The sequence below is a fragment of the Vigna angularis genome, chromosome 3 (genome assembly GCF_016808095.1).
Source record: "Vigna angularis cultivar LongXiaoDou No.4 chromosome 3, ASM1680809v1, whole genome shotgun sequence".
Classification (NCBI taxonomy): Eukaryota; Viridiplantae; Streptophyta; class Magnoliopsida; order Fabales; family Fabaceae; genus Vigna; species Vigna angularis.
The window spans coordinates 7,019,590-7,040,785 of record NC_068972.1 but is presented as its reverse complement, the minus strand read 5'-3'; the positions used below and the strand labels follow the sequence as shown (position 1 = coordinate 7,040,785).

Here is a 21,196-nt window from a genome sequence, read left to right as displayed (position 1 = left end):
CCGTAAGTTAACCTTTTCTTTTTATTTTAGGGTTTGTTTTATTAGTTTATTCTTTATTTTGGAGATATTTTAATAATTTAATTTAAATGTTTTGATTTATTATTTTTAAATATATTTTTGATATATTTTAATAATGTATATTTATATTAGTTTATATTTATATTTTTGTATTTTGGACGTTATATATAATTAATTTTTAAACGTAATGATTTTGTAAAATATATATTTTTTATATATGATTTTTGTATCCTTTAATTCTTTAACAATTTTATAATTATATAAAAAATTACTTATTACTTTATTTATATGAAATATATAATTTAATTATATTAATATTTTTATATTTGTTTGATTAATTATTAATTATGTTAATAAGGCTCATTATAATTTTGTGGGTGATTATTATTTAAAATGGATGAATATCTTCGTATGGATTCTCAAATTGGTTGTAGTTTGAAATCTGATTTGTCTTCATCAATTAGCAAAGTTGTAGAGGGAGATTTAACAAATAAATTTACCACAAATGAAATATTTCGTTCACGGGAGCACTTAATTCAATGGGTAAGAGGGATGACTTATGATTTAGGATTTGTTGTGATAATAGTAAGATCTGACATAGCTACTGGTGTACGTGGAAGAAAAACGTTCGTCATACTTGGATGTGAAAGAGGGGAAAAATATCGGAAATACAAAGCCGATGCGGTGGCTAGTGTATACAACACTCGTAAATGTGAGTGTCCGTTTAGATTAAAGGGTAAACCATGTTCAGATGGGGTCGGATGGGTGTTGAAGGTGATGTGTGGACATCACAACCATGAGTTGGCTGAAACTTTAGTTGGTCACCCTTATGCTGGCAGGTTAAATACGAGTGAGAAGTCATTACTGGTTGATATGACAAAGAGTAAAGTTACACCTGCAAATATTTTATTAACACTCAAACAAAATAATGATTGAAATGTCACAACGATTAAACAAATCTACAACACAAGGCAAGCGTATAAACGATCATTAAGAGGGTCCAGAACTGAACTACAACAGCTTATGATGTTGTTGGATCGGGATAAGTACATTCATTGGAGTAGGTGTGCTGATGATTCAGAGGTTGTTACTGACATGTTTAGGACACATCCTGATGCGGTCAAATTGTTAAACTCATTTAATGTTGTATTTTTTATGGATTCCACATATAAAACAAATAGATATAGACTTCTGTTGCTTGAGATTGTGGGTATGACGTCTATAGGGTTAACCTTCTCAGCAGCATTTGCTTTCTTGTCTACTGAAAGATAGAGTAATTTCACATGGGCTTTGGAAAAACTGAAAGGTTTATTTTTAACATCTGAGGGTGGTCCTAAAGTCATTGTCACTTACCGAGACTTGGCTTTGATGAATGTCATTGCAAATGTATTCCCTGAGTCATATCAGATGTTATGTCGATTCCACATCCTTAAAAATGTTAAAGTTAAATGCAAAATGTTAGTTCATTCTACTGAGGTTTGGGGTGTGTTGATGGATGCATGGGAAAATGTGATGGATTGTGCTGAAGAAAGGTTGTTTGTTGAGTATGTGAATGGTCTTCAATACGGAAGCAGTTCATGGCCTTTGTTCTTTGAATATGTTAATCAGACTTGGATTATTCCTTACAGTACATACTTTGTAAAGTTCTGGACGAACAGAGTAATGCATTTAGGGAACACAACCACAATAGGTATGTTGTAATGTTATTTTTTTTTTTTTGTAGATAAATATTTATTTGCACTTTTTGATGATTTTTTTTTGTTTCAGGGCTGAATCTGCTCATTAGAGCCTGAAGAAAGTTCTAGGCAATATATGGGTGATTTGTGTTCTTGTTGGGATAATATTCATAACGTCATTATCCTACAACACAACAAGATTAAGGCGTCATTTGAAAGTAGTCTGTTGCTCACGAGTGACCATTTTAAAGGCTACAGATATAGATAACTTATTGGGCGTGTCTCTTGATATGCATTGGATCTCATTGCTAAGGAATTGGAAATAGTGCAACAGATAGGATTGGACTCCTCAAAGTGTGGATGCGTATTGAGACGTACATTTGGTGTCCCCTGTGCATGTGAATTAGCACGGTATGATCATAGGATGATCCCTGTGGGTGAATTTCATATCATGTGGCGAAGATTGCATCTCTCAAATGTTGAATTAAATGAAACTGAGTCTCAATTATCCATTAAAGATGAGTTGAAACAAGTAGAAGAACGATTCAATGAGGTTGACATTGGCAGTAAAGTCACCATTAAGCAGAAGTTACTTGAGATTGTTTGTCCTACATTGACATCAATGGTCCCTCCATTACATAAAGTCAAGAAAAAGGGTGCACAAAAAAGTAAAGTTCAACGAAGAGAAAGGTCTACTACGCAGGATCCATCATATTTTGAGTATGTGGACGCCTTTCATTCAACCATAGAATATTCATCTGTGAGAAGTAAATTACAATCAAAGCCAAAAGCAGTGAAGAAAAGGAGAGTTCCAATGATAGACCAGTTTCATTCTACTACTCACCCCTTCATTGTGGACGTTGTTGATGTTGTGGCTGATGGTCACTGTGGGTATAGATGCATTGATGCGTTGTTGGGACTCGGAGAAGATTCATGGCCCGTTATTAGGAATGAGTTGTACAAAGAACTCGGTGAATGACATAATGAATACGCAAGCCTAGTCGGAGGCTATGATAGACTAGAAGAACTGATGAACTCTTTATTGGTGCAGTCACTGTCAACGGTAAGTGTTTCCTGTTTTATGTATTTTATTTATTACATTTGTTTTTTTCTAACAACTTGTTTTATTCATAACAGGCTAACATGAACAAGTGGATGACATTACCAGACATTGGTTATGCAATTGCTAACCGATATAACGTTATCTTAGTGTGTATGTCATACTCTCAAAATTATACTATCTTCCCACTACGTTCCACACCACCTTCTGATATAACTCAACATCGCTTAATTTGTATAGGACATGTTCATGGATGTCATTTTGTGCAGGTAAGTGCATTTTTTTATGATTTCATTTTAAAATTACTTATCACTCAATTAATTATTGTAATTTGTATAATGCATGTTAAGCTACAAGAAGGTTGTTCATTGCCTATGGTGAATATCATGTCCTCAACCCACTGTTATCCTAAGGCACGAGCGTGGTCATCTATTTATACTAGTAGGATGCAAGCATCGGCACAGTTGATGGGCGTAACAACATCTTATGTTGACTTAGGTGATTCATGATATTTATATTATGTATGAAGATATGTAAAAATACACTATTATACTTTGTTATTTAAGTACTTATTGTCAGTATTCGTGATATTTATATTATTATTATTCGTGATATTTATGTAGTATTTATTTATGTATGAAGATATTTATATTACCAGTATTAGTGATATTTATATTAGTTGTTGTTAATTAAGTTCTTATTTTTTTCCACTTAAACATATAAATATTTGATCATCTATATAACCAATATAAAAGAACATGTAACTCAAAATGAAAACATTAAAATTATAAGAAATTATAAATGTCTAATACAAATACAAAGGAAATATAAAGTCAAATAATACATAATGAGAAAAATTAAATATAAAGTCCTGTAATACATAATGAAAAAATGAAATACAAAGTCCTATCAATTAGACGTCGATCGTCTACCACGCATATGCCTTGCCCTCTCCTAGTCGGGGAATATTCGTCGATGCCCTCATTAGCAATCTGAAGCAGGTCCACTCACACCTGATGTGCAACAGTACCCTCGGTCACATGACGACACAATATCAAGGACTGTAACATTCTCGCCATTCGCTTAAATCTAGCATGCATTATAATTATATCAAACAATTAAATAAACAAGGTGAAGAAAATTTAATAATATAAGCAATGAAAAATAACATACCAGGGTGCCAGATGGTGAAGGTGGAGACGATCTACGATGGGGTCGCGCCTCCTGTGGAACATCGGGGCATTGTCTAGGCGCAAGAGCCGGTTGAGCGTCATCTGCAGCAACAATAATATAAGGATGTGAAACCCTCCTGAACCACTGAATGTACCCATCGACACAGTCAGAAGGGGATGTTGCATGTTTGACATTACTCACAACTTGAGCTCTAAAGTGCAACCAAACATGATCAATGACCACTATATATGCATCTGAAACCGTAGTCGGTGATCGTGGAATGTCTTGCTGAAACCCAAATTGCCTCAGCACACGCTCAGGCAAATGACGACAAAGGGTGTCACCAATCCGAATCCATCCAGAATACATACAGATGCCGAAGAATGGTCGAATGGCCCGATGCCCCTCATACAGATGCCATACAACTCCACTGTATGTCAGCGCATCCAACTGTGAGCGAATCTCCGCGAGAATGGAACTCTGCCACCTCATGGCACGTGGTGTGGTATCATTATAAGAAGTCACCAACCGCCTCCTTCCCATGCCAGGGAAATGTTCGTATATCCAACTCTAAAAAAATAATTATTCAATTAAATTTCATCCAACTTCGATCATGGAAATAAATGTCAAAGTTATAATTGTACCTGAAATAGAGTCAAATATCCGGCCATCTGCTTCGTGGAGGTGAGACTCGCATCCCTGAGCTACTCGTACAAATGGGCGAGTGCAGCAACACCCCAGGCATATCTGCCATACGCGTGTATGTCTCTAAATAACAATAAATAAGACACGCGTATAAAACTAGCACTTTTATTTGCAAAAATCGTGCATCCTACTAGATGCAACAAATATGCTCTGGCAGCATAGTCTCAATGCTGCGACTCACACCTCTGAACATATATCTCTCTAAGCCAGCTGAGTCTGACTTTCGGACCACATGCGTCCTCTATCTCAGCACCTGTTGTGCCACCATCAACGCCGAGCAGTTGCACAAGGGTTGTACGAGCCTCCTCAAACTCCAACTCCTCAAAATCACACATTTGTCCCATCACGGGCAGGTAAAGTAACGTCGAGATGTCATCAAGAGTAATCGACATCTCCCCTATAGGGAGATGGAAACTACTGGTCTCGAAATGCTACCTCTCTATGAATCCGAGGAGTAACCCCTTACCAACGTAATCATAACAAATCCCTGTGAGAGGCATCAAACTGGAATTCAACACAATGTGTTGAATTCCCTCGTGGCATGGTTCTAACTTTTTTTTTCGTGGGAGATCAACTTCAGTGTGTCCCCTCGATCCTACACATCAATATTTAATAAAATTTCTATTAAAAAAATAATAAAATAAATTTTATTTTTGCACTCACCCGACCTTGTGAAATAGCATAAGCTACATGTTGAACATAGTGCGTTAGCAATGAACCATCACGTGGACCTCCAGGAAATCCACCGACATCCTCTTGTATGTCATGAACATCCGCATGCTCCTCCTCATTGTCATCGTCGTTAGGGGCCTCAAATGCATCCTCCTCACCATGAGTCTCATACGCCTCATATGTCTACTCCTCAAAGGCTCGCTCCTCAGCTATGGGGTCATCCTGGATAGGAGCTACACGACTTTACGAGCAGAAACGGTAGGTCTTCTCCGAGCTTCGCCCTGCGACGAACTCTCTCCTCAAGAACTAAAAGATGCACCACGTGTTCTTGCCATTTTGAACAAAAATTTATTTGTTTAATTTAAAAAATTAAAAAAATTATTGTTTTAAATATCATTAATAAACTATAAAAAAATACAATTCAAAATAAATTAAACTAATAATAATTAATTTATTAACTACAACAAAAATTAAATAAAATAAACAATTAGCTAATTAATTAAAAAAATATATTTAAATACATTTCCATTTAATTATTATTAAATTAATTATTATTACAAATACAAAATTACTGTAAATAAATTAAATACAAATACAAATTTACTAACATTAAATAGAATTAAATTAATAATATTTATTTCAAGAAATAAAAATAATTTAAATATATAGAAGTTTACGTATCTAATTCAAACTTAATCAATTCATTTAAAAACTACAAATAGAAAAATTTACAAACTACAAATAGAAAAATTTACAAGATATTAAAATAATAATCTAAACCGTTAAAGAAAATCTAAAAATAACTATATATATAAATATATATATATATATATATCAAATATTACTGTTTAAAAAAATTAAGAAAAAATATATCAAATATATATATATATATATATATATATATATATATATATTCCAATTATAATAATTCTAAAAACAATTAAAATATTAAAAAAAAATACAGCATCCTGAGAGTCAAAACAGATGTGGGATATCCGATCGGCCTTCGACGGATATCCCACATCCGTCGACGGAAGTCGGACATCCGTCGAAGGCCAAACAGATATCCTACATCCGTTTTGGCCTTTCACGGGCACTGTTTAGGCCAACAATCTCGACGACAACGACAACCAGCGACAACAGTCAAGCACAAATAACACGTAAACAATAATAAACCGTAAATTGAACTACAAAAATGGTGAGCGAGAACCAACCTGGACGACAACCGCAGATCCACGCTCCTCCACGCCAGATGAATGACCTCCTCCGCACCAGAGATGAACGACTGCTCCACACTAAACGAGCTCCTCCACACCAGAGATGAACGACAATGGAAACTTTGAAACCCAAAAGGAAAATGAAGAAAAAAGAAATGGAGGAAGAGAAGTGAAACAGAGAAGACAAATGGGGTTACAGAGTAAAACGGAAGACAAATTGTTAAACAAAAATGGGAGATGGAAAGATTAGGTGCAGGACTAAAGTAGGAGAACTAGGTTTGAAATAAATTAAAATAGTAAAAGTAAAAAATTTTAATCTATTGGAATTAAGAAAAATTGGGGAGGTGGAGGGAGGAAGGGGTGGTGGTGGAGGGAGCAACACCCCTAACTAGCCTTAGACCAGTGGTACGCACGTGCCTCTGTTTTGTTGTTTTTAATTTTTTTATAATAAAATAATATAAGGTACTATTATATTTAAATAAATAAGTTTTAAATATATATACAGGGGTTTGCTAATTTATGTAAGGGATTTTTTTAGTTGGTACATTTTAACAAAGTGTACCAAGTTTTAGGTTACAAAAAAGTCCCTATTAAAAAAAACAACTTTAAATCCAAGGATATTTTAATAATTTTAAAATTTAATTTAAAATAAAAAAATAAAAGGTAGTTTTTTATCATCGTCCACGCATGAGAAGTTATTACCTTTTATTTTATTTTTTATTTTAAAAAACAACTACCTTTTAAAAAAATATATAATAAAAGGTAATAACTACTCATACACGTGCACCAATCAGAATGATAAACAACTACCTTTTATTTTTTTTATTTTAAAATTATTAAAATACCCTTGAATTTAAAGTTGTATTTTTTTTTATAGAGACTTTTTTGTAACCTAAAACTTGGTACACTTTGCTAAAATGTACTAACTAAAAGAATCCCTTACGTAAATTAGCAAACCCCATATATATATATATAATTGTTATATATAATAAATAATTGTGATATTGAAATAAAAAGTTTAGTAATTTAAAAAATAATTATATTATTATGTTGTAACATATATTAAAATATTTTTATATATACATTTTTTAATATTAAGATGTATAATAATAATTAAATTGATGCATAATTGTGAATTTAAGGAATTGTTTTAGACAAAGTTTAGATAAATGATTAATTGAAATTGAAATAGATATTTGTTGTGGTTAGAAATTAAATATCATTTAAATGTAATAATTATCAAATGTTGGGTTAGTATAATTGTTATAATGTATAATGCAACTGTTATACTAAATATTAAAACAATGACAAAATGGATATAAGTTGTTGTTACAAAATTGAAGTTTAAATTTAGAATGTTAATGCATGAACTTAAAACGTGATGATAGTAAGATGTTATATTTTTTCAACTACATTGCATCATATTTACAATTATATATTTGATAATATGGTAGTTGTGAACGTTGTATTTGAGAAAATCAATTCTATATAGTTACGGTTGTTATTAGCAAAACAATAATAAAAAATAATAATGTATTTTGTAAGTATTGGGCTATTGTGTTTTTAATTGATATTTGATATTTTTAGATATTTAACAGTTTTTGTAAATAGTATGATATAATAATAATAAATAAATTAGTATATGATTGAGATATACAAAATTATTTGAGTAACATGAAAATAAATAATTAAATCAAGGCTTAAACAATGGTGATTTCTAATTTTATTTTTATTTAATTTGGTCATCTATTCTCTTTTTACATTTAATAATGTCTAATTTTTGTCAACTTGATTTTTTAGATAACGACGTTTGAATAATTAATTGAAGATGAATAATGAGTATCGCTTATCACTTTGTAGTTTTTTTAATTAAAAAAATAGTTATGTATACAATATTATATTCCATATCACGTTTTAAGTTGTGTCAGTATCATATATCAAGTGAATATTAATATTATGTGTTATTGTAGTGTTTTATATTCAACTCAACTCAATTTTAATTTTCTTTTATTTTAAATTTTAGAAGGAAATTTTTTTATTGTTTTTAAAATTAAAGAAAAATTCTTCATTGTTTTTTTAAATTAGAAGGAATTTTTTTTTTTTTTAAAATAAGAAAAAAATTCTTTATTATTTTTAAATTAGAAGGAATATTCTTTTGTTTCATTATTTTTTAAATTATAAGAAAAATTATTCAATACTTTTAAAATAAAAAAAAATTATTGTTTTTAAAATTAGAAGAATTTTTATTACTATTTTAAAACCAACTCTAACCCTGTTTTTTATTTTTTACATATAGCAAACAATTATATTTCAATAATATAATTAAAGTTGATTTAAAAATAATTAAAAAAATATGTAATAAAAAATTAAATATAACATTTATATAAAAATTAAGTTTAATTACATGATAACAATGACACTATAATAAATAACATAACTCAATCCACTTAAAAATTACAATCAACTTAGTATAAATATAAAAATATATTAAAATTTTAGATAATATCAATCTCTAATTTTATATCAAAGATTAAAAACTAAAAATATATTTAAAACATATATCCTCGATGTTTCTTTCTTGCATGTATATTCTATTTATTTCCCTTTACATGACTACACTGCTTAAGAATATCTGTTTCAAATCGCAACAACTCTTCCCACATCCCTTTCTTTTTCTTTTTGTCATAAATATGATAATTTAAAATTATGCCTTATTTAAAGTGATTTTTATGGGATGAATCATTCTCTGAAATATATTTCCAAATTTAAAAATTCATTCTGGATTAGTCCATAATACACTTACAAGAATATTATATTTAAATTACTCTTAATAATATTAAATGAATATTTCTATTAATAAATACAATACAATTAATGTAGATCATAAAGAAAAGACATTCATATGAAAATAATCTTTATTAGATTAAATTATTTTGATTGGTCTTCATTTTATCGGTACTTCCATCTCGCATTAATATATTTAGCGAGAAAATTATGATATTTTCATTAAAATATTTCAACTACTCTTAATAATATTAAAGAACTATATTTTTATATTAAATACAATGATTCTAAAAAAAATTCATATTTTATTATTATTGTAATTAATAATATTATATTTAAATACATTATATTTAAAGTGTTAGGTAATAGTAGTTTAAAGGTGCTGGGAGGTGAACTGATTAAACAAATCTTAGTAATGCCTTAAGCCCCAATAGGATATATGATCCATAATTTTAAATGCCAATAGTCTCAAAATGGGTGGAATAATGCCTTTCAACTTGAATTTTTGAGACAACAAGTTGTTTATGACGCAATGATTCCATAAACCTCTTTTACAATACAAATCATTGTATGTTCACACCCTTATTATTTCTTACTATTACCATCACACAATCTAAACTATTATTATTATTATTATTATTATTATTATTATTATTATTATTATTATTATTGAAGTTTATACATTACTTAATTTTATTCTTATCTATATGAGTTAATTTTTGTGTCATGCATAATTACAATCTGAGACATGTGGAGATATTTCATTTTCAACACATGATACATAACAAGTTAATTAATCTTTATTATAGATGTATTGAACCTTTCAAGAAAGGTATGATGTTTACAGTTTTGAAAAGAAAGTTTCAGGACGAATTTTAAACTATTTAGACCACTCATTCTATAATGACAAATTTTATTTATGAAGTCATTCAGAATAAAAATTAAGACAATTTGAATTTAATTCATATTATATTTTTACAATGCATTGTGCAATCTCATTGTGATTATATTTTTTTCATATTGAACTTGTAATCCTTGAATATTTCTAATACATTATGAATAACTAGAAAAATCTCATTAAGAATTTTAAAAGTCGTTTTTATTAAATTTATTGAAATGGAAGGGTGCAGAAAGCAGTTATGGAGATGCCGACAGAAAAGGCCAGTTGGCAAAGAACCGTAATAGCCCTTTACTAAAGCCCACGACAAAAATACTAACGAAAATAAACGACATCGTTTTCTTCTGTTAGAAAACTAAGTTAAAGCCAACGGTACAGAAACAAAAAAGTTAAACGACACCGCTTTCTTGCCTACGCTCAAAAGCGCGGGAAGTTTTTCCGCCATTCTTCTATTAAACTACTCAACTCAACTCAGACCTTGTTTTAGATCCCGAAACTGCACAGTTCTGCAATTCCGTCATCACCATGGACACCGAAGGCTTATCAGTAATCTGCTCCGGCCTCGGAACCGTCGAAGAGGACGATGAAGGCAATCGAGTTGGCTTTACCAAAGGCGAACACTGTCTTGGTACGATTCTCTTGCATTTTCAATATCCCCTTTTCATTTCCTTTTTTTTTTCACATGATTTCGATTTGATGATAATTTTCGGTTCCTCACTGCTCACACTTGTTATCAATTACCAGATAACCTGAAAGATTTGCTGCGGTTTCTTAGGCGCGACGATCCCCAAACGCGCGATGTCTTCAAGCAAGTTTGCAAATGGAACATAGTTTCTAAGTATTTGATACCCACCATCGAGATTTATCACGAAGATCGCAACTTGCTTCTGAATTCAGGTTTTCCTTATGTACACACACACACACACATATCTTGAATTTGTCGATTCAAGCGTGTTTGGGTTTTGATTCATCTGTAGTTGTTTTGTTTTTCTTCCAGTAAAGGTACTGGTGTTTCTTACGATGCCGGTTGAGCCTTCTTCCACGGATATACCTCAACAGTTGGAGTATCTGTGGGGTTTGAAGTCTGCTGTGACGAACAGTGATGTCGCTGCAGTGATAGTTTCGTTTCTAGAGAGGCCGCTTGAGAATCTTGAACGGTGAGTGGCTGCAAACTGCAATTTGTTTTTCGGTGTATCGAGTGCGAATGGAAAAAAAGTGCTTATGTGTGTGTTTTAAATTGTTTGTGTACAGCGACACATTTAGCGAGGATGATTGGAAACTAGTCCAGCTTGTGCTTACATTATTTAGAAATATTCTTGCTGTTCAAGAAATTCCGTTGCACCAGAAGTCAGGGGGACTAGCGTGTCAGTTTCTATCTCTGAGAGACCAGTTTCTAGAGCTTTTATTTCGCGAGAATGTAATGGATATAATCTTGGTTATTACTCAATATGTTGGTGGTTCTAATGCTTATCTCCGTCAAGATAACTTGCTTCTACTAGAAATTTTCCATTACATTTTCATGGGTCAGGACCCGGAGTTAATTATTAGGGCACATTCGAAGGGATCAAAGGTTAGTCCTCATAGTGACTAATGTCTTTTCTTGCCAAGCTCGTTAGGAGCATCTTATTTACATTATTCTCTTCTGAATGTGCTTTGCTAACATTACTCGCATAGTAAATGTGTTAAGATCTCCTCATTCTATCTTCTCCAATATAGTGCTTTTATAATTTTGTTAGGTCAATTACATTTTGTAAAATCCTTTTTAGGCAGATGAAGATCCCCAGGCTTCTCTTAATAGTCTCCACCAGTTCATCTTGGAGGAGGAAAAGAATAGAAAAAATAGTAGTAAGATCAAAAATCTTAGTAGACATTCGCAATTCAGTGGAACATTTTCTCGGCTTACAATGGTACTACTTTTTGACCCTGCACGTGCTTTTATGTGGGTGGACTTGAGTGATAATTGCTCTCTATTTGGTAGGATGGTTCTAAGGCAGTGGTTAAAGGAAATCCTAATTCTTCTCATAATGTGCTGCTTAAAGCACACAATGTCACTCGGGGTCCTACTAAAAGAATTGCGTGGGATCATCCAAGGTTGCCTTCAACAAAGGATAAGATATTGGAGTTGCTTCACGGATTTGTGAATCAGTTGCTTTCTGGGGGATACAATGGTATGCCTTTTGTTCTCAGATAATTTGTATTATTTGCAAATATATTTATTTTTTTTGGTTTCAACCTGTAAAGTGAAAAGTAATCCCACAGCAATTTGAACCTGTATCAGTTTTGATGCAATCCATCCGTGAAGACATCGCAAAGGAACATCCCTCAATTCAAAGAAGTGATGTTGTTGTTTTCTTTCAAGTGGCTGAATTTGTCATTGCGTTTCAGTTTTACAAATGTTCAGCTTCTAAGGTGAGAGTGATAGTATGAGAATTTCATATCTCTTCTCTTGACCTCTTTCAAGCTGCAATACTTAACATTGTCCCCTTTATTAGAGGTATTAAATGCAAATTTTTAAGAATTCATGGTCTAAATAGGAACAATTACTGATTAATCTGAAGGTTGGAATTTTATAGATTCTCCTTACATATTTAGTTGTTTTATAGTTACTTAGAAATTAGCATGAAGCATAAGTAGTTGTAATTTTAGTTTCTCAACCCATGTCGAAGCAAACTTTTCCTGTAATGATTTTGTTTGTAGGCCTGTAATTTAGTTCCTGTAATTTTATAGTTACAATTTATGGCACATTATGGCTATCTTTTAGTGAATAGTAAGCGATAATGACTACTATTTATATACACATCACAATCAAAGAAATAACAAAAGGATAAAAAAGTTGATTTCTTTACTTGAATTTTCTGGGTTTATTATTTTGTGACCTTTGATTCATCAAGGTGCAAATAGCTAGTCATTACTCCCGTGCAAAATGATAAGCTGGCAAATAAAAAATTTTTGGCTGGACAAATGGAAATGAACAAAATATCAAATAAAATTAGGCAATAAGTAACAGCATCTGTTGTTCTCATTTTTGTGAGTTATTACTTTCTGCTTTATTTGTAAATAGCATACCTGTGATTTTTCAATCTACGACTGAGAAATGGTGTCATTCTCATACATGTTCTCGTCTTCATTAAACCAAGGAGGGAGGAGACACATTTGAGAATTTTGGTGATAAAGATGCAGTTACCTCAGATTTCAGTGGTCAAATTTGTGGTCCAATTGCAGCATCCTTGAATGAGGAAATGTTTCAAATGGTCATTTCACAGTGGCGGAATGCCTATGATGGTCTAAAGGAAACAAATGACCACCAGTTTCTATCTGCAGCTGGTTCTCTTTTGAAAAACATGGTAATATGAACTACAAAATATTAAAATGTTCTGTTTTTTTTTTTTTCATGTTACTACATCAACTTCTACTCTCTTTTATATTCGTGCTCTCTTTTTTAGCTAAGGTTCTTAGGACTGTAAATATATCTTAAAGCTAGATCACTTCTACAAACGGTTTTGCTTTATCAATCACCATCTCATTCCATTTTTCTTGGCATTCCATGGTCCCACTTTTATCTATTATTGTTTTTAATAAATTTACAAGTCATGGCATTTCTGCAAGAATGATTTCAATAACTCCATTCCTGTGCATAACCTTATTAAATGTTTACTAATTTCTGTTTTTTTATTTTTCAGATTCGCATGCTGGATTTGATACTTAAATTGTTGCCTGAAGACTCAAAGGAGCCACAAACAGCTCGTATCCTTCTGTACAAGTTAACTTATGATCAGACCGAGGAAGGGATGACACAATTCCTATTGAATTTGATGAAAACTTTTGACACCCACAAGCAACCAAAAAGGTTTGACCTCGTTATTCTATAAAAAACAAATTCACATTCATTAATTATGAACATATATGGACTTCTTTTTTTGGGTCCTAAACTTGTTTCTTAGCGGCTTTCTGGTCCTAAAATGCTATTCAAGGGACATCTGTTAATCACTCACTAGTTGTCTTTTTAGTTCATACATCATGCAAAAATTGACACATTACGTATTGGTGAATGCGTCAATTGGTAGAAAGCTAAGTATGCCAAGCAGCATTGTGATAGACAGTGGAAAAGTGTTTCTGTCCAACTAAATAAATTTCTCTTTTTGCAATCAGCTTAAATAATATGTACTTTTCAATTCAAAAGCTGTGTGCAAAATTGTCTATTATGGGAGGAATCCAATTGTCTTCATACGTGAGTTCAATGATAATAGTGATTTTATGCATGTCTTTGTTGTGAGCTTGTGTATAACCCCATGGTTCTTTCTTTACTGACATATTTATGAATTCTGTTTCCTTTCAGTGATCTTTCAGATTTGGTAGAAATCATTCATAAGGTTGTAAAGCTGATGGATAGTCTTCAGTCTCGAGGAACATTGAGGGTAAGCTGAAACTTGTGTCTGACTGTCAAGAGTTAGTTATATTTGAAATAAATCACTGAGATCAGAACAAACAAGGAAAGATGCCTGTAACCACTTTAACACAAATGCTTAGCAATTGAATTTCATATGCAATACCTCCCTTGTTTATATTGATTCAAATTTCACATTTAAATGTAATAGCTTTTTGCTTCCGTGAGCTTTGTTAGAGATGAATAAAGCTGATAACGAGCCTTCACTAATAGCTCAAATTTTTAGTATTTTGACATTAATAATGTAATATGTGGGTTTGTAAAAAATCTATTGCAGAGCATACTGTCCAAAAAATTTACTGCATTTTGATATCTTTTTCTACTTTATATCTTCTAATTCAAGGTGTCGAGAAAATCAAGGAAAGTGAAAAAGAAAAAAATTCCAGAAGGAACGGAATCGGGGGACAAACTGACTGGAGATAATTCTTGCATTCAAAATGAAACGGGCATCTCAACTGTCAATCAATCAGCAGAAAATGAGCTACTGCAGGAATGTCTACCAAATCCAAATCCAAATCCCACCGGGGAGGATGTTGCCCTTGATGATAATGAACATGAAAAACATGTTCAAGAAGATGAGAACCCCCAAGTTGAGTTGGAACCAATGGAAGCCACGTATCCTGAACATGTTAATGAGGACATGTTGGATGGTACTAATGATTATTCTGAAGATGAGCAACTAAATGCAATTAATGAAGTTGATTTCAAGGTTTCAACGCTTGTCTCTGCCTTTGCAAATCATAGTATCATTCAGAAATTGTGCTGGTTGCTCAAGTTTTATAAGAGCAATTCCCTTGCTACAAATCATTACATAATAAGCATGTTGCGGAGAATAAGTGATGATCTTGAACTCCAACCTATGTTTTACCAGGTAAAGTCCAGCAAGTATTCCATCTTCAATGAGATTGTAGTTTTTGAAAATGGTTCTGAATAATATTTATTGATTTTTTTGATGAATAATATTTATTGATCTTGTTGACATACTATTGCAGTTATCGCTGCTCACAACATTTTATGACATCCTGGTTGAACAAAAGTCATCTCCCTGCCAGGAATATGCAGATATAGTTGATTTCCTGAATTGTTTGGTCAGAAATATGCTAAAGAAAATGAAAAAACAACCCCTCTTGTTTGTAGAAGTCCTTTTCTGGAAGACTCAAAGGGAATGTCATTACATGAATGCTGAATATTTGTTGAGCGAGCTTGGTCATTTGAAGAAAGAAAGTACCAAGTGGAATAACACTGCACAAGATGAAAAAGTTGGTCTATCCCCAGCGAAGGTGTGGACTCGTAGAAGCATAGCTGATGCACTTGGTGAGGACGAGGCTGATGTTTTGATTACTCATGGCTCAGGATATAAAAAACTTGGTGAGGATGACGCTGATGTTTTGATTACTCATGACTCAGGATATCAAAAGTAAGATAAATATCTCGAACCTTGGTTGTGAGCTTCTTGCCTTAGATTTTGAACTTTCTATATGTTTTGGGAAATATGTTGGCGGCACTGAGATGACCATTTTTAGAAGTGGTACCAATTTTCAAATTAGGCTTGTTGCTTGATTGGTTCATAATAGATCGAGATAAAGATAGATATACTGCGAAGAATTATCTGTACTTTTGAAAGAGAGGGAAAAATAGACGGAAGAGATACTAGAACTTTGTAATTGAACTACATAATGAATAGAGCCTATTTTATGTAAGTTAATAACAATAAAATACAAATAATTATTGGAAACTTTATTCCTATACAATGATATGTGATTAAATCAAATTAATCAGATACCTCTGCTATAATTATAAAGTTTTTAATTATTTAAGAAAATAAGTAATAAAATGTAGAAGAGTTCCTATGAGATAACATACGATGCTATAAAATATTCTATGATGTTACCGTTGAGTATTTCCCACATTTTCTAACTGAGACTACTCTCGTTTTCTTTTGGTGCTAATGGAAAAGATGATCATAAGTATGTTCGCAACTTTTCATCAATTTTTTCTGAGATTTTGTAGTTTCTGATTCCTGGTTCACTTGGATTAACAGTGGGGAGGAGCAATTAATGGAAGATGATTCTCAAATAGTTCCACGGAGAAGGAAAAAACTTATTCTTGATGGCGATTTGGAAGGACAAGTTAAGAATCTCTATGAAAAGTAGGTTTAATCAGACCAAACCTTTGTGTGAACTTTGGAACATAGTTTAATGTAGAGCCTTGTCAGAAAGAAGTTCACTTTTATTTCGTTAATTTTTTTACATCATCTGTGCAAACATACTTGAAGGAGAAAGCATGATGGATTAATTCATAGCTTTTTAACTCTCTCTCTCTCTCTTGCATATGGATTTTAGTCTTTCTTTTCACCAACGGTTCTTGCATTGATTATTTTAGATTCAAAGATGACCGACATTGCAGTCGGCGTATAGCTGAAGTGTTAGATCCAGATGGTAAAATTTCGCCTGCTCAAATTTCCAATACGTTAAAAAGATTAGGTCTAACAGTTGCACGTAGGAGAAGGATTGGTGATAATAATGCTGAAGGACCTTTGTCTACTAGCCCCAATCAATTAGATGCTGAGACAACAGTGGGAGATACCAATCATAAATCAGTGAATCTCGAAAGAAGCCAGTTAGTTCAACACCTGTATGTTTATATTGAACTATGATGCTTATTAAGTATTACTGGTATTTTTTTTTCTATTAAATTTCTGTTTCCTCCTAGAAGTGAAACGTTGTCACTATTCTTCATCCTAATTCAACAATTTTTTAACATACATTCTGATGCATCGAATAGATTAAGGTGGTCTCTGAATTTGAGTTCAATTTCATATATACAGGCAAAAAAAGAAGAGACTCCGTGCTTTCAATGAAGATCAGGAAGCTCTGTTAAAAGTTCTATATGAGCAGTGAGTACTACTTGGTTGCCTTGCATTTGGTCTCTCTCAGTATCTAACTGAGAATGGCTGAACGGATAGTAGTTAATATGTTTTTTGAATTTTCTATATTGTTTGCTGAGGATGACAAATAGCAGAGGAATTGAACATATGAGTTTATTAGGTTGTTATTTCTGCAGATTCAAGGACCATAGAAGATGTAGTTACATGATAGCCAATGCACTTGATGAGGATGGTAAATTCACTCCTGCCCAAGTCTCTCGAAAACTTAAGCAGCTTGGTTTATCACTACCTCAGAAGAAGAGTTCTAGAGGCAAAAAGCACCTAAAGGGTGTAGATGTCATGGATAGTTCAAATGATAGGATGGATGAATCTGAAGATGAGACATTGGTATCATTGGTAAAAAGGTAACTTTGTGTTTGCGGTTTTGGTCATGCAGTTTTACAAAGCTGAGGCATTGACTTCTTCATGTTTGCAAAATAACATTCACTCATTGGCATGTGTAACTTCCAGAAGGCCATGGACCATTTTAATGGATACACTGTTCAAATTTTATACATAAATATATGCTTCAGCCGAATTTTAGTACTTTGCCAAATGCAATTTTTTTGCTGCTCGGATGAATGAGTCTCTTCTAGCTCTTTGGTCTAACTATTGTTCCATGTTTATGATTTTAGGAAGAAAGTCGACAACGACAATGTATCAAGGGGACAATCACATGGGCAAACCAGCGAGGATAGATTGTCAACACATGATTTGGATGACGAAACGCTCAGCTCTGTTATCAAGTAATGTTCATTTGCCTTCCCATTTGTACGATCACTAGTTTACTAATCAATGATATCATAAATGATATAAGGAATTTAGTTTAACCTGTTGATTCTGTTGGCTCCTGATTCGATATGCTTTAACTTGAAAAAATGATGGATTTGTCTAGTATATGAACAATATTGTTTCATTTGGATATAACTATATTTTATTTAATTTAGGAAGAAAATAAATAGCAAGGTATCAGCTGAGAAATTGCTTGCACCTATCAGTGAGGATACATCATCAAGAGATGATTCGGATGACGAAATGCTCAGCTCTGTTATCAAGTAATGTTCATTTGCCTTTTCGTTTGTACGATCACTAGTTTACTAATCAATGATATCATAAATGATGTCAGGAATTTAGTTTAACCTATTGATTCTGCTGGCTCCTTATGCTTTAACTAGAAAAAATTATGGATTTGTCTAGTATATCAACAATTTTGTTTCATTTGGATATAACTATCTTTTATTTAATATAGGAAGAAAATAAATAGCAAGGTATCAGCTGAGAAATTGCTTGCACCTATCAGTGAGGATACATCATCAAGAGAGGATTCTGATGATGAAATACTCGACTCTGTTCTCAAGTAAATATTCCATGTTTCAACTTTTCTTTTCTTGGATACAATTGATCAATGATAGGGACACAAATTTGTATATCTGGAATTTAGTTTGAACTGTGTTTTTTTTTATGTGAAATCTTGTTACAATGCTAGTTAAGTTTGTATCTACGGAAAGATTCCTTTCTCTTGTTAATTTCTTAAAATCAATTACCCATTTATACAACTCTTAACCACTTCTAATTTTAGTTGTCATATTCCGGCACCATTCTTAGCATATTTAACTTTCTTTATGTTCTTATCGGTTCAATTTCTGGATGTAGAAGAACTGGACGATCCTTTCTTAAATCAAAGCAAGATGAGCTTGAAAATAGTTCCTTAAAATCAATCACACACTGTATACAACAACTTTTAACCACTTGTAGTTTAACTTGTCATATTCCAGCACCATTCATACCATATTTGATTTTGTTTATGTTCTTATTGGTGCCATTTATGGATGTAGAAGAACTGGAAGATCCTTTCCTAAACCAAAGCAGGACAAGCTTGAAAATACCCAAGTTGATGATCACCTTAATGGAGACATGTCAGAGGTTATCGAAATGTATGTCTTTGTACTCGGTATCATTTTTATTTTTGGTAATATTTTATTCAGTGTACAGTGGGATTCATTTTTGCTAATATGGTCTAATATCACATTTTTGCCACTTAGTGGGAAAAGACATTTTGTTGCAATGAACACTTTTGCTTGTTTGGTGATTTTGGGCTTACAATTGAGTTAATTATAATTTATTTTTGGGTATTTAGCCTATTTGTTGAAATGTAAATTGTTGTAACATTTGTAGTTATTAAGATGTAAATAAGAAACAATGGGTGTTTCTCCTAAATTATTGGCCTTATAGAAACTACAAGGATACATCTCTTGCCTCTGCATTTAAAAAAATACCATGTTAAATAGTAGAAGTCAGTGTTTTGTGCATTGTAGTTAGAGATATTAGGTATTTTAATAGTGTAATTATAGGAATCAGATAGAGATTTATGGAGAAGAAGAGCATTTATGTTTTTCTTGCTGATCTCCATTTTAAATCTTCTATTTTTTTTTGTGATATAATGGTTATAAAAAGTAACTCGCCTTTAGCTGTTGGTCTATGTTTTGTAATATAATGGTCATTAAGAGTAACTCGTCAATGGCTGTTAGTCTTAGGGAAAAAAAGGTTGAGATTAATTTGCGAGAATGTTGATGCTATGTGAAGAAAGTTAGGGACATAAAATGGATTACATAGATGTGTATGTCAAGGTCTCAAAGTGAATTGAATTTGAATTGGCAGGGAAGATGCTGATTCCATGAATTCCTCCCAAGTAGAATATCAGCAAATGGACGACTTAGCAGATTCAGAGGATGATGTGGATGTCAGTGCATTTTCGGAGAATGTGAGATCCAGAAGGAAGCTTAGAATGGTGATTGATCCCGAGGACGATGACTGAAGGGATACAGGTTTCTTTATTTTTGCAAATATTTTCTTTATTTTTATTTTTGCAAATATTTTTATACTTAACCGACTATGTAAAGCTTGGACCCTTGTAAAAATAGAATTCCATCTCCTAAGGTTTCTCCAAATTCGTCTACTCCCATGAATTAACTTCTACTTTTTGCTGACAACTTAATTCAAGATATGCGTAAAAACTGTCTCATTTTATGAATTCAGAATTATATTACTCACATAAATATGAACCTTTGTTTTTCTATCTGAGACTAAAACATCCGTTCCATAAACATAATTTATGGCTTGTAGTTCTTACCCAACGATTCTTAAATCCTACTTCAAGGTGGTCCCTAAACCTGGCACTCTTTTCTGTTGCAGGATTTGATGTAACATTAAGATTGAACTAAGTGTTTGTATCACGGACTTAATTATACTATTTGTGAATAGTTATATTCGTGTGATTGCTGTTACTGGTAGTGTTATTCTTATTAAATATATTTTATAAACATGTTATTTTTATAATTTTTTAAATTTATTTTAATTCAAAATAAAAATATTTAAAATGGTAATAAAACGTTTGAAAGTTATTTTACAATTTTTTTTTTATTTTGACAGGATCACAGGATTCTTAGCACATTAGAATTCAAAGGAAAAGATTTATAGTATAAATTCCTTAATAAAAGTCAGATTTAAGAATATTTTTTTTCATAACTTCTTTAATCATAAAGTTATAATATTAGCATGCAGAATTTTAAAGACAACTTAGTAAATTTGAAATAAACTTGTTAAGCGCAGTTTTTTGGGCCAAC

At 32.1% G+C, this 21,196-nt stretch overlaps 2 protein-coding genes across 5 annotated transcripts; both read left to right on the top strand.

Moving 5' to 3' along the window:
- Positions 1-570: 570 nt before the first annotated feature.
- Positions 571-2,673, top strand: LOC128195740 (uncharacterized). Its single transcript, XM_052874138.1, has 4 exons — positions 571-857; positions 1,083-1,137; positions 1,426-1,708; positions 2,021-2,673. Exons 1-4 carry the CDS (start codon positions 571-573, stop codon positions 2,671-2,673), a joined length of 1,278 nt encoding a protein of 425 aa, XP_052730098.1.
- Positions 2,674-10,655: 7,982 nt separating this feature from the next.
- Positions 10,656-20,521, top strand: LOC108324100 (uncharacterized). Of its 4 annotated transcripts, XM_017556927.2 has the most exons (22): positions 10,656-10,831; positions 10,948-11,100; positions 11,201-11,360; positions 11,455-11,773; positions 11,970-12,110; positions 12,182-12,371; positions 12,482-12,612; positions 13,341-13,547; positions 13,884-14,050; positions 14,540-14,618; positions 14,991-15,518; positions 15,640-16,033; positions 16,569-16,614; positions 16,689-16,796; positions 17,030-17,281; positions 17,475-17,543; positions 17,711-17,938; positions 18,209-18,319; positions 18,521-18,628; positions 18,823-18,930; positions 19,409-19,507; positions 20,232-20,521. In XM_017556927.2, the coding sequence occupies exons 1-22, from the start codon at positions 10,729-10,731 to the stop codon at positions 20,386-20,388; spliced, it is 3,858 nt and encodes a 1,285-aa protein (XP_017412416.1). In that variant the 5' UTR covers positions 10,656-10,728; the 3' UTR covers positions 20,389-20,521. The 4 variants fall into 4 exon arrangements, with proteins under 4 accessions (XP_017412416.1, XP_017412415.1, XP_017412413.1 ...); XM_017556926.2 differs by lacking the exon at positions 16,569-16,614 and having other exon boundaries at positions 15,640-16,064; positions 19,412-19,507; XM_017556924.2 differs by lacking the exon at positions 16,569-16,614 and having other exon boundaries at positions 10,657-10,831; positions 13,344-13,547; positions 15,640-16,064.
- The last annotated feature ends 675 nt before the right edge of the window (positions 20,522-21,196 follow it).

Coding starts and splice junctions, on each gene's coding strand:
- LOC128195740 (XM_052874138.1), top strand. CDS start 571: ATGACTTATGATTTAGGATTTGTTGTGATAATAGTAAGATCTGACATA. Junction 858..1,082: donor GGTCACCCTTATGCTGGCAG/GTTAAATACGAG, acceptor TCATTGGAGTAG/GTGTGCTGATGATTCAGAGG. Junction 1,709..2,020: donor AGGGAACACAACCACAATAG/GTATGTTGTAAT, acceptor AATTGGAAATAG/TGCAACAGATAGGATTGGAC.
- LOC108324100 (XM_017556927.2), top strand. CDS start 10,729: ATGGACACCGAAGGCTTATCAGTAATCTGCTCCGGCCTCGGAACCGTC. Junction 11,101..11,200: donor CAACTTGCTTCTGAATTCAG/GTTTTCCTTATG, acceptor TTTTTCTTCCAG/TAAAGGTACTGGTGTTTCTT. Junction 18,629..18,822: donor ATGCTCAGCTCTGTTATCAA/GTAATGTTCATT, acceptor TATTTAATATAG/GAAGAAAATAAATAGCAAGG.